General features: G+C 46.7%; 1 protein-coding gene and 1 non-coding gene across 2 annotated transcripts; both read left to right on the top strand.

Annotated features, from left to right (window-relative positions):
• The first annotated feature begins 410 nt into the window (after positions 1–410).
• Positions 411–6,810, top strand: PRND (prion like protein doppel). The gene is made up of 2 exons (XM_003941094.4): positions 411–471; positions 2,940–6,810. The coding sequence occupies exon 2, from the start codon at positions 2,951–2,953 to the stop codon at positions 3,479–3,481; it is 531 nt and encodes a 176-aa protein (XP_003941143.1). The 5' UTR covers positions 411–471; positions 2,940–2,950; the 3' UTR covers positions 3,482–6,810.
• A 4,409-nt stretch (positions 6,811–11,219) lies between these two features.
• Positions 11,220–11,326, top strand: LOC120367943 (U6 spliceosomal RNA). Its single transcript, XR_005582184.1, has one exon. It is a non-coding gene; the product is annotated as a U6 spliceosomal RNA (small nuclear RNA).
• Positions 11,327–12,640: the final 1,314 nt, after the last annotated feature.

The raw sequence follows: 12,640 nt of genomic DNA, 5'->3' as shown, positions 1-12,640 counted from the left end.
GTCCAAGTGAACGCTCGCCCTCTTTCTCAGCTGAACCTCCCAACAGAAGCTGCCAGCAAAGACTCCGCTGCTGTCCGAGACTGGCCTTTAAGTGCAGGACACTATGCATGTCCAGCGAGGCTTGTCGAAGCCACATCTGTCATAGATATTGATGGGAAAGGCGTTTTCCTTCTAACACGCCTAATTCCAATTCTAAAAGGCACCTCTAAAGTCTTATTGAACTTCAAGGTCTTCACGTGGTTTCCTTAGTAAAGCCTGATGAGAAGGTCCATCCTTCTCAGGATGAAGGAGGGGCCCAGGAAGCCCTGATTGGTCCTGCCTGGGAGGGAAGGGCTGCCATATTTGGAGACCTGCAGCAATGCCACCTCCCCCAGCAGCTCCTATATAGCTGGGCGGGCCCGGCTGCCAAGAGGGCATGCTGGGGGACTGTGCAGCTCGAGGCTCCAGAGGCACACTCCAGAGACAGTCAAGGTACGTAGGGGGTTGGGGGGGCACTTCTGTGGTCAGGCCTGCTGGTTTCTTATCAGGGCTGTACCCCAGACTGAAAATCATGCAACAATTTCTTTACTCCCACTTGATGAGACTCAAGTTCAGCGGAGACTTGCAAGGATACTCAGTCATACCTGGGTTTGCCTTTCTATATGTTGGTGCTATAATAAAATGCTACGTTAGGGTTTGTTGGTTGGGTTTTGTTTTGCCTTTAAGCCTCTGTCTATGAAAACTAATTTCTTTCTCAAGAACACTGTGCTTTTATTTTTTTTAATTTGATTCACCTGTAATGATTTATTGTGTCACTATTCTTATTTAATGTTTCTCCTTAAATATGGAATGATATGGAGTGTGGCCCACTAGTTAGGAGACTAATGGACGTTTGCTTCATGCTTGGACCTCTTTGGAGAAAGCCAGTCTGGGTTCACTGTGTTCGGGGGTAGGGGACAGAGAGTGGGGTGAGGGGGGCCAGATGCTCATGCCCACCGTGGGACAGAGACGAGGCAATGTCCACCAGTAATGGAAGGTCCGTGAGGCTCCTTTGCAGGCCTCTAGAGATGACTGGATGTGTTTCTAGAGATGACTTCATCTGTGTTTTGCCTTTTTTTTTTTTTAAATATAAGGACCAATGTGGCATCCGAGTTGAACATTTTAACAGAGGCACATTAGCCACTTTTAGGAGTGCTGCAGGGGGCAGAGGAGGGTGTGTGAGGGGCTAAACAAGCTCCCTCTCAGCCTCCTCCAGCCCTGCGGCCCCTCGGACTCACAGTATGTCTCTGCCCAGGAGGCAGCTTAGGCAGGCTCCGCCATGGGAACTCTTTCCGTTTCCCTGATCCACACAGACAAAGGCCCAGGTGCCGGAATGCCCTGACAGCTGGCCTTGGGAAGTGGATTTCCCCGACAGCTATTGTGGTTTCAGGACCCGGGTGTGACCGGCAAGCTGAAAGGGGGGTGGTGAGGGGCTTTTCCATGACATCAGCGGCAGCCTTTTGTATGGTCCAGGGCTACCTCCACCCAGGACCCCCATGGTGTCCCCCCAGGCCCTCTTGTCCTCCCTTTCATCTCGTTTTCTCCAAACTTCCTCAGGGTCCCTCCCCTTCGCCCTTTGCCCAGCCCAGGGGGCATCATGCCCAGTGAGTGAAAAGCACAGTGTGTGAGCACTGTCTTCTCCCAAAGCCCAGGTGGGCAGCGGGGCATGGCTAGTGGACACATGGAGTGCAGCGTTAGACAGAGCCCAGTGCAGGCCCACCGCCTCCCCCGGGGCAGCCTTGGGCAAATTTCTTAACTTCTCTGAATGCCAGGACAACATTTATAACATGGGGATAAAGTACCTACCCCATGTGAGAATTAAGTTAGGCAATGTCAGAGAAGGGCATGAAGAAAGTGTGCAGTAAAAAGCCAGTAGGAAAAGCAGAGGGTCACACTGTCCCCCAGGGCTGAGGCTGGAAAGGATGACTGTAGCACACTTGACCCCTGGATATAAGGGAGGCAGGGGTCCCTTCCCTACGCTTCCCTCCTTCCCTCTCCCCCACCCTCCTCGTCCTCTCTCTCTCTCATGACTGCAAAGCCCTTTAGGATCAGCAACCAGTGAATTCCTCAGAATGGATGGCAGAATGCACCCAAACCATGCTAACTCAGAGCCATAAAGAATAGACGGGAGGTCACAAATACAATCTAAAGTCAGGCACAGTGGCTCACACCTGTAATCCCAGCATTTGGGAGGGTCACTTGAGCCTGAGCAACATAGTGAGACCCCATTTCTACAAAATATATTTAAAAATCAGCTGGGTGTGGTAGTGTGTGCCTGAAGTCCCAGCTACTCTGGAGGCTGAAGCAGGAGAATTGCTTGAGCCCAGGGGTTCAGGGCTGCAGTGAGCTATGATCATGCCACTGCACTGCAGCCTGGGCAACAGAGTGAGACCCTGTCTTTAATATATATATATATATATAAAAACATATATATATAATATATATGTATACACACACACACACATACACACACACACATACACACATATACACATATATATATATTTAGAGAGAGAGAGAGAGAGTCCACACAAGCATTTGATTCCAACTCTTCTATTGTATTTTCCTCCCAGAGATTTCTTGATTCGAAAGACTTGGGAGTATCAAAGAAAACGTCCATGTATTAAGTCACCACTCCTTTATTTTCCCATGCATGTTCAAAGCCTCTGTGATTGCCCTTTGCAGTTCTTATCTGTCTAGGAAAACTGGACCAGGGTCCTGAGTGGATGTAATCTTAGCAGTAGCAAAAAAGCTCGAGTTAACCCTGCACAGCGCAAACGTGGGGAAACGATTGTGCTTTTGAGACCACATAAATAGCACAAGAATGCAATTCCTTCCTTAAAATCTCCTGCACTCAGGAGAGGGGCAATGGAGCCCGGGGGAGGGGGCGCTGGAGCTGATCCCAGTTGTTTCTCTCGCAGGTTCCGCCGCAATGAGGAAGCACCTGAGCGGGTGGTGGCTGACCACTGTCTGCATGCTGCTCTTCAGCCACCTCTCCGCGGTCCAGGCGAGGGGCACCAAGCACAGAATCAAGTGGAACCGGAAGGCCCTGCCCAGCTCTGCCCAGATCACCGAGGCCCAGGTGGCTGAGAACCGCCCGGGAACCTTCATCAAGCAAGGCCACAAGCTGGACATCGACTTCGGAGCCGAGGGCAACAGGTACTACGAGGCCAACTACTGGCAGTTACCCGATGGCATCTACTACGACGGCTGCTCTGAGACCAACGTGACCAAGGAGGTGTTTGTCACCGGCTGCATCAACGCCACCCAGGCGGCAAACCAGGTGGAGTTCCAGAAGCCAGACAACAAGCTCCACCAGCGGGTGCTTTGGCGGCTGGTCCAGGAGCTCTGCTCCCTCAAGCGCTGTGAGTTTTGGTTGGAGAGGGGCGTGGGACTTCGGGTCGCCACGCACCAGCCGCTGCTACTCTGCCTGCTGGCTTTCACCTGGCTCGTGGCGAAATAAGCTTGCCAGGAGGCTGGCAGTGCAGAGCACAGTGGTGAGCAAATCCTAGCAAGTGATCCAGCTGTTCTTCCCCAAACCCACGCGTGTTCTGCAGGTGCCCAGGAGCGGTGATGCACTTGCGCCCCAAATGCCACTCCCACTTATGCGCCCTGGTATGTGCCTGTGTTCTGATAGATGGGGGGCTATGGCTTCTCCAGCACTCCATTCTCAGCCCCTAGCAGAGCATCTAGCACACGAGGTTAGTAATACATGCTTGATGAGAAGAACACTCAGGAACTGCACCACCTGCCTCATGGTACTTCCCAACAACTCTTTGAGGTAGGTGTATTCCCATTTTACAGCTGAGGAAACTGAGGCTTGGAGAGCTGAAATAGTGCACCCAGCATCACCAGCTAGAAAGCGGAAGAGATAGGATTCAACCCTGGCTTGTCTAACCCACGTTTTCCACTCTGTCCAATTCCAGAGCTGTCTCGTGATCACTTTACAGCTCGCTGGGACTCACATTCAAACGTGTATCCCTAATGAAACTGTAGAAGCTCCATGTTTAGAAATAAATGAAAACACCTGAGCTGGTGGCTGTGTACTTTGATTGGTACCTGGAGGATATTTTAATCTTTCTAGCTAAACTAAAATAGAATAAAGGAATTAAACTAAAATAGAAGTAAAGCTAGACAAAGGCCCAAAAATCATATTGTAAGGAAATATTGAAAGCTGATTCCCAGAGTATACAGCACGATGTGTCTGTGGCATGAAGATTTGCTTTTTCTTCTTCTTTTTTCTCTTTTTCACTCTTGTCGCCCAGGCTAGAGTGCAATGCCATGATCTTGGCTCACTGTAACCTCCATCTCCCAGGTTCAAGCACTTTTCCTGCCTCAGCCTCCTGAGTAGCTGGGATTACAGGTGCATGGCTAATTTTGTATTTTTAGTAGAGACGGGGTTTCATCATGTTGGTCAGGCTGATCTCAAACTCCTGATCTCAGGTGATCCACCCACCTTGGCCTCCCAAAGTGATGGGATTAGATTTTTTTTTTTTTTTTTTTTTTTCAAAATAAGGGTAAATGCTTGCTGTTCCCATTCCTCAAACATTGTATGTATTTAAGAAAAAAAAATGTGAATGGTATGTTTGCTTCTAATGTTCCCTAACCCTATGTGCATGTTTTCCGTGCATCCATATGAGTATCTTTAAATATAATCCCTTTATATCTGTGTTCTACACAGTTTTTCAGTTCTTTCAACACAGTTTGGTGAGGGCCATCATCTCTGTAAACAACTTACCACTACAAAATATATAATTACTCACCAAAAAGGTTTTAAAAACTGTGTCTTTAGGGAGACCTAATAAAGAATTCAATCCATGCCATAAGCAGGAGTTGATACACCACCTTATTCGTTTAAAATATATATAACAAAATATGAATAATGTTTAAAGTATGTTTTAAATGTAAAACAATGAATTGAAGGCTCTAAGATGTCCTCACAGGCGCTCTGTGCCACTCTCAGAGACTCCCAGGCATTGCTGAATTATATTCAGAGAAAACAGCCACTGAATATTATCAATTCTCCTTCAAAGAGAGTTTATCGGTTTATCCAAAGCATTTCAGAACATGAGTGCTGATGAGGGTGTCTCTCGGGCTGAGTCCTCTCCGCTATCAGTGTTCTTTTCAAGGCCACATTTGGAAGATCTTAACACTGCAAATGGGCAGATGACTTGGGGGCAGGGCAGCACAAAGAGCCTTACACCGGACACGTGGAGGAGACGTCCACCCTGCAGCCAGGACCGGGATTCAGCTGCTGCCAGCGCCACACTCGCCTTCTGCTTCCACAGTCCTATTCATCTTAGATCAGAGAGCAAGAGAAAAAGCACAGAACATGTCCTCTACAGTTATTTCCTGCTTTCTAATTTAAAAAATATATAACCACAATGGCAAGAGAGAAAGAAAGAAAAAGTACCCAGAGGCTGACGCTGACATTTCACTTCCTCGCTCTCCTAAGTTTAAGTGCAAGGGCACGTGCAGCCACGTAAGCCAAATGACTGCATTTCTCATGTGGAAACGCTTAGGCCAGGATGTCATTCATTTTCTGCAATTGCTGTCTTTTCTCATTTTGTTAATAGTCCCAGCAACCAGATTTCAGTGGAGCTCGAGGTGAATGTGTACATGGTGATTCAAATGCAAAATTGGCTTACGGAGCTTTTAATTGAAAGCATGTGTGTTGAACATTCTTGCTCAAGTCGATGAATCATGGGGTGGAATAAAGGCTTTGTGAGTCTGGTTTGTCACTTTAGCAAAGGGGTAGGGAGTGCCTACTGTGTGCGAGACATTGTGAGGAGCTTCTGAATTGTGCTGGACATAGTCATTTTGTGGCGTGAAAAATTTCCCCAACCATTGCTTTCTTGCCCCCTGCCAAGTGTTGACTTTTTAAAATGTAAGTTTATTGTAAAAGTGACATGAAAATTACAACAGAAATTCCAATCCAAAAAAATAGCACAATCCCAGCATCTGATTGAGTCAGTGTTTGCTGTTTCCCCTGTACTTTCCTCATTCTTAACCATTTGCATATGTAAACGTTCATATTTGCCACAAAGAAAACAGGTGAACTTTTATATTCTAAATTTTTACTTCATTCAATGCCTTTTACTCATTTTCTGTATTTTTTCTTTTTCTTTTTCTTTTTTTGAGGTGGAGTCTTGTTCTGTTTCCCAGGCTGGAGTACAATGGTGCAATCTTGGCTCACTGCAACCTCCACCTCACGGGTTCAAGCAATTCTTATGTCTCAGCCTCTCAAGTAGCTGGGATTACAGGTGCCCGCCACCAAGCCTGGCAATTTTTTTTGTATTTTTAGTAGAGAAGGGTTTCGCCATGTTGGCCAGGCTGGTCTCGAACTCCTGACGTCAGGTGATCCACCTGCCTCGGCCTCCCAAAGTGCTGGGATTACAGGCATAAGCCACTGCACCCTGCCTACTTTTATTTTCTTTCTCTCCACCCATCTTCCCCAGTTCTGCGCCCCTCTTCCAGCCTGAGATGCAGCCTCCACCTTAACTGTGCTCAGATACATAAGTGAGGGGTTTTTTATTTGATTGTGCCTTTTAAAAATAATATGAACGTAAAATATTTATTCATCTGCAATTTGGCTTCCCTAACTTAACACTGCATCATAAAACTCTCTGGAACTACAGCTATCTAGATAGCTGACTCATTCTTTTGGATTGCTATGTAATCTCACTTAATACAGATGTACCATGGTTGACTGAATCATTGCCTTGTTAATGGGTCTTCAGATGATTTCCAGTTTTTTGTCACTGCAAACAATAAACATCCTTGTACATACTACGTTACAGTCTGGTACTTTTGTTTCTGTGGAATAGATTCACACGTGCAAAATTTCTGGCACAAAGCCTGTGTGTAATTTAAATTTTACCAGCCATGACCAGGTTATGTTTGCACATAGCTGGAGCAAATCCCATTCCCACCAGCTGTTTATGGCATTAATTTGGAAGAGTTTCTGTCATTTAAATATGAGAAATCACCTTTCTATAAATGTTGCCTCAGCAGCTTCTCTCTTTTGCAAATGGCACACCTAAAGCTTTCTAAAACTTTTGACCATGCGGACCGTTGGAAAATCCTCCTAAAACTGTTAGCAATTTTCTTTCTAAACCTGGTCCTTGGCCCAAAACATCTGCACGAGAAACCTGGAAAACAGGCAGTGAGTGTGCAGGCTTCTAACTCAGAGGGTGGTGTGTCTGCACAGCTCCACACACCCCAGCAACTGGGAAGGCTTGACGTGAGGTTATGCCCTGGACTTTGCACTGACTTTTACTAAAATGACACATGCAAGTATTTGCCTTTAAGCCAGAATACTCTCTAGATCCAAAAGCTCAAAAGGAGCTGAGATTCAAACACACTGCTAAAAAGCCCACGCTGTTCCTCCCCTCCAGGCTGCGGCAGACAGTCAGCATTTCCCTGGGGCCCCTCACACCCTGCCTTGCTTAGGATATGCCTGATAACGTCTAAAAACTCCACCCTCTGGTCCTAATAGGGTGTTCCAGGTACTGGCCTTCAGTTTGTCTTGAGCTGCCCACTGTCTACCTCAAGCTTTCTGATAACAAGTGACTGGATTGGGGTGGTGGCCAATTGGGTCAAGGAACCCAGGCCCTACATCGTACATATGGTGTGGCCACATCTTGTTCCTGTAGCCAACGCTTTTTCCTCATTGCTGTCGACGGATGGACACATGCACCCTAAGCTGCCTGTGTGTTGCTGCGTGGCACATCCTGGAGTCTGCCAGGGTCTGTACGGAAATGCAACAGCAGGGCCCTTGTGCCCTCGTGTAACCAGCACTGTCGCAGACCACACCTGCCAGGCGAGAGATCAAGAAGACTTACACAGACATGGCAGCATGACTCGTTTTGGTTTTTCTGGCTCAGACACCACTCTATTGAGGAACAGACCTCTCAGTGAGCCTGGCTCAGGCCAGAGGCGGAGAGTTTGCTGTCTACCCAGAGGCCACAAGTCAGAGATGAGCGCGGGCTTCCTCTTCCCTTATCCTCAGCACTGTCCGAAGACCCCAATTCACTGGGGCACCTAGCTTCCTTGGTGGAAGAAAAAGGAGCCCAACCCTCATGCCTCTGGGAATGCATCCCTACAAAATGGGAATAACTCAGATATTCCCTGCAAAATGAGAATCAAATACTATGCCTTTGAGACATCTCAAAGCACATCCCAGATCATCTAAAGACTGCCCCAGAAAAACAGACTCAGCTGTTTCCACTGGCAAATAGGAGCCTTCGCCTGGGCTCGGGGCTTTAGGGAGCCTCACTTTGGAGCAAGAGCAAGCACCAGGAAGTGACCAAGATTCCAACCCAGAGCACTAAAGCCCTGAGGCCTCCCTCACACAGTGAGCCCCAGACCCCCGATAGAGGCTGGGAGAGTCTATTCCTCTGGCATTACGTGAGAGGCCTCAGACTGAAATAAGCCCCATGCACTGACTACTCCCCTTCTAAAGGGACCTTCCTGGTCAACACAAAGCTGACTCCCCAAAAAAGCTCATCCTCCAATACTCAAGTGTCATCCCTGTACCCTGGGCTGAACTGTAACAGGCACACACACTCCCTGGAATCTTGATAAAATGCAGCTTCTGCTTCAGCAGGTTTGGGGCGGACCAGATTCTACATTTCTAATAAGTGTCACTGCCTCCTCCAAGATATCCTGTACCCTGAACTGAACTTTATTCCTCCACCAGCCCCTCCCACACTCCCACCCATCCTGGGGATTCCCAGATCTTATTTTAATGCAAACTCTTTTGTGAGAAAGCATTGCAAGAAAGGATTGCTTTCTTAAACAATGCAAATTGTTTTGACTCCAACAGGCTTGGCCATAATCTATGGAAGGAAATTGGCAGGAGGCCAGAGAGGAAGTAGAGGAAGCTGGAAGCAAGCAGGTCAAGGCCAGAGAAACTCACACAGCTGGCCTCTCTGGATGGAGGGAGGTGGGTGGTGGGAAGGGAGAGGGGAGGTACTGGTTGCAGGGAGGGGACCAACCGTGCACCTGGTGTCCAGGGGAGAATTACTTGCTCAGGCTTATCAGAGGTGACATCATCATCCAGCAGGGGAAGGTGGTTTACAACCAGGGGCTCCATGCTCAAAAAATAACATTCAGCACCAAGGAGAGGGATTTTCAGGAACCAAGCAGAGGGTAAGATGCAAGCCATGTCAGCTGTGTTGTGCTGAAATTTCCAAATCTGTCATTATGATTCTAATTTTTTTTTTTTTTTTTGAGACGTAGTCTCACTCTCACCCAGGCTGGATTGTAATGGCTCAATCTCAGCTCACTACAACCTCCGCCTCACAGGTTCAAGCAATTCTTCTGCCTCAGCCTCCTGAGTAGCTGGGACTACAGGCACCCACCACCATGCCCAGCTAATTCTTTTGTATTTTTAGTAAAGACAGGGTTGCACCATGTTGGTCAGGCTGGTCTCAAACTCCTGACCTCATGATGATCCACTTGCCTCAGCCTCCCAAAGTGCTGGGATTACAGGCGTGAGCCACCGCACCCGGCTAAGATTCTAATTTTTTTAATTGGCTGTTTTGGTTCGGGGCCACTTAGCAATCAAGAACAAAATGGAGGCACTTATGACATCTCTTAAATACTGTTTATTCCTGCTGGTGTCCAAGCCAAATCATGTCATCGCCTCTGCTTTCCTGGGGAAACCAAATAGAGGGAGCAGGAAGCAAAGGACTGGTGGGTTTTTCTCAGCGTTAGGCCCACTTGGCATAGCCAAATGGTGGAAGCCTCCACCCAAAGTTACTGGGTTTTCTAGGCTCACTTGCACATGAGCAGACTCCAAGAAGTTCCTTCTGGAATTTCAAATGTGATGGAGTCTGCAAATCTGCTCCCTGTCAGCTGGGAAGATACTGACTTGTGCAGATGGCTGTTTCTAAAAGTCCAGCTGTCAGACTCTCATTCATGTCCATATCTTGTATATTTTTTCATGGCCAATAAACTGGTTCAAATTATTTAAGTTAGCCCATCTTTTTTTTTTTTTTTTTTTTTTTTTTGAGACGGAGTCTCAGTCTGTCACCCAGGCTGTAGTGCAGTGATGCAATCTCGGCTCCCTGCACCTCTGCCTCCCAGGTTCAAGCGATTCTCTTGCCTCGGCCTCCTGAGTAGCTGGGATTACAGGCACGGGCCACCATGCCCAGCTAGTTTTTTGTATTTTTAGTAGAGAAAGGGTTTCACCATGTTAGCCAGGATAGTCTTGATCTCCTGACCTCATGATCTGCCCGCCTCAGCCATCCAAAGTGCCGGGATTATAGGCGTGAGCTACTGCGCCCAGCTGTTATCCCACCATTTAAAGAGAAAAGTCTCTATAACCTGAAACCATAGAGTTACTTTAATTTCACCACTGATGACTTTTTTCAAAGTTCTAACTCTTCCTTTGACACACAGAAAACAGCTTTTTGTCTCACTGGGATCTGAATTCAAAGTTATGTTCTTCCTCACAAACAAAATATCATCAGCTTTATGTTCACCCCAGATGCCATCAGATTGAACTTTGTTGTGATATTATCTAACTATGTTAGATAATAGGTTTCTTCTGGAGGAGCCTCTTCCATGGGAATTCCTGATTCCGCTTTTAGATCCCTCTGTGCTACTCCACTTATGTCATTAACATCATTTTTCTCGAGCTTGCCTGGATTACTTAATGGGTGACTACAAACAAGTATTGGTGAAACTGCCTGGGTAGGTCATTGTAACATCTGATCTCTGCTGTCACAGGAACTCATTTTGGTGTTGAGTAAGAAGACACTAAGAGCTTGATGCAATAATCCATTCCCAGTGTTTTCATTCAGGTGACAATTCTTGGTCTCAGCTCCAATTTGACTGCCATTTTCAACAATAAAAATACTCTTCTCTGTTGTACACAGAGGTTAACACCTGTCATCCCAACATTTTGAGAGGCCAAAGTGGGAGGATCGTTTGAGCCCAGGAGTTCATGACCAGCCTGGACAACATCACAAGATCCTGTCTCTGCAAAAATTTTAAAAATTCGTTGGGTGTGATGGTGCATGCCTGTAGTCTCAGCTACTCAGAAAGCTGAGGCAGAAGGATCACTTGAGCCCAGGAGGTCAAGGATGCAGTGAGCCATGATCACACCACCGCACTCTAACCTGGGTCACAGGGCAAGTCCCTGTCTCTAAAAAATAAGTAAATAATGAATTTTTTAAAAGAATACACTTGTCGTGCTTGCTTCGGCAACACATATACTCAAATTGGAACAATACAGAGAAGATTAGCATGGCCCCTGCACAAGGATGACATGCAAATTCGTGAAGCGTTCTATAGTTTTAAAACCGCGCACACAATGAAGAAACTGCATCAACTAATGGGCAAAACAACCAGCTAGCATCAAAATGGCAGGATCGAATTCACACATAAAAATATTAACCTTAAATGTAAATGGGCTAAATGCCCCAATCAAAAGACACAGACTGGCAAATTGGATAAAAAATCAAAATCCACCAGTGTGCTGTATTCAGGAAACCCATCTCATGTGCAAGGACACACATCGGCTCAAAATAAAGGGATGGAGGAAGATCTACCAAGCAAATGGAGAGCAAAAAAAGCAGGAGCTGCAATCCTGGCCTCTGATAAAATGGACTTGAAACCAACAAAGATCAAAAGAAACAAAGGACACTACATAATGGTAAAAGGATCAATGCAGCAAGAAGCACTAAAGATCCTAAATATATACACACTCAATACAGGAGCACCCAGATATATAAAGGAAGTTCTTAATGACCTATGAAGAAACCATCATTCTCAGCAAACTGACAGACCAAGAAGAGAAAATCAAACACCACATGTTCTCACTCATACGTGGGTGTTGAACAATAAGAACACAGGGAGGGGAGCATCGCGCACTGGGGTCTGTTGGGGGGGACTAGAGGAGGGACAGTGGGGGTAGGGAGGTTGGGGAGGGATAACACGGGGAGAAATGCTAGATATAGGTGACGGAGGGATGGAGGCAGCAAACCACATTGCCGTGTATCTACCTATACCACAATCCTGCATGATCTGCACATGAACCTAGAGTACAATAAAAAAATTTTTTTAATGAATACAGTTGTCTACCAGGAGTTGAAATTGTTGCTCTTGGAGATGTCCAATACTTGTTTGAGGCATCATCACAGTATGTCTGATCTGCCATAGGAGACAGGCCTGGCACAAGGGTGGCATCCGTCGTGGGCTCTGATGTGCCTTGGGAGCTTTATAAATGGCTGTCCCTGAAGTATATGTTCAAGACCTAAGGAGTGGCCATTTATTTTCTCTAATCAAGCTTTACTGAATTGTATAGGGGAATTATGTATCATGAGATTTGCAAAAATCCTAGGATGTCCTGCTCTGGAATGTCCACAATCTACTGTGATGGGGAAACATCAGAGGCTCAAAGGGAACTTGAGGAGCTGCTATGGGAGCTAGAAGGCAGACACATAGCTGGTCGCGGAACATTAGAAATGAGACTTGGGCAGAGTCCAGGAAAAAGTGAGAGAATGGGGCAGAGAAAGGTGCCCCAATAAACCTGTACCAGGCTGTGTGGCTTAGGCAGAATTTGTCACCTCTTTCTAACTCGCTAAGCCCAAGGCTTTCTATTAGCTTTTAG

This window comes from Saimiri boliviensis, chromosome 9 (genome assembly GCF_048565385.1).
Source record: "Saimiri boliviensis isolate mSaiBol1 chromosome 9, mSaiBol1.pri, whole genome shotgun sequence".
Lineage (NCBI taxonomy): Eukaryota > Metazoa > Chordata > Mammalia > Primates > Cebidae > Saimiri > Saimiri boliviensis.
The sequence above is the reverse complement of the archived record's forward strand: the minus strand, read 5'-3'. Positions and strand labels throughout refer to the sequence as shown.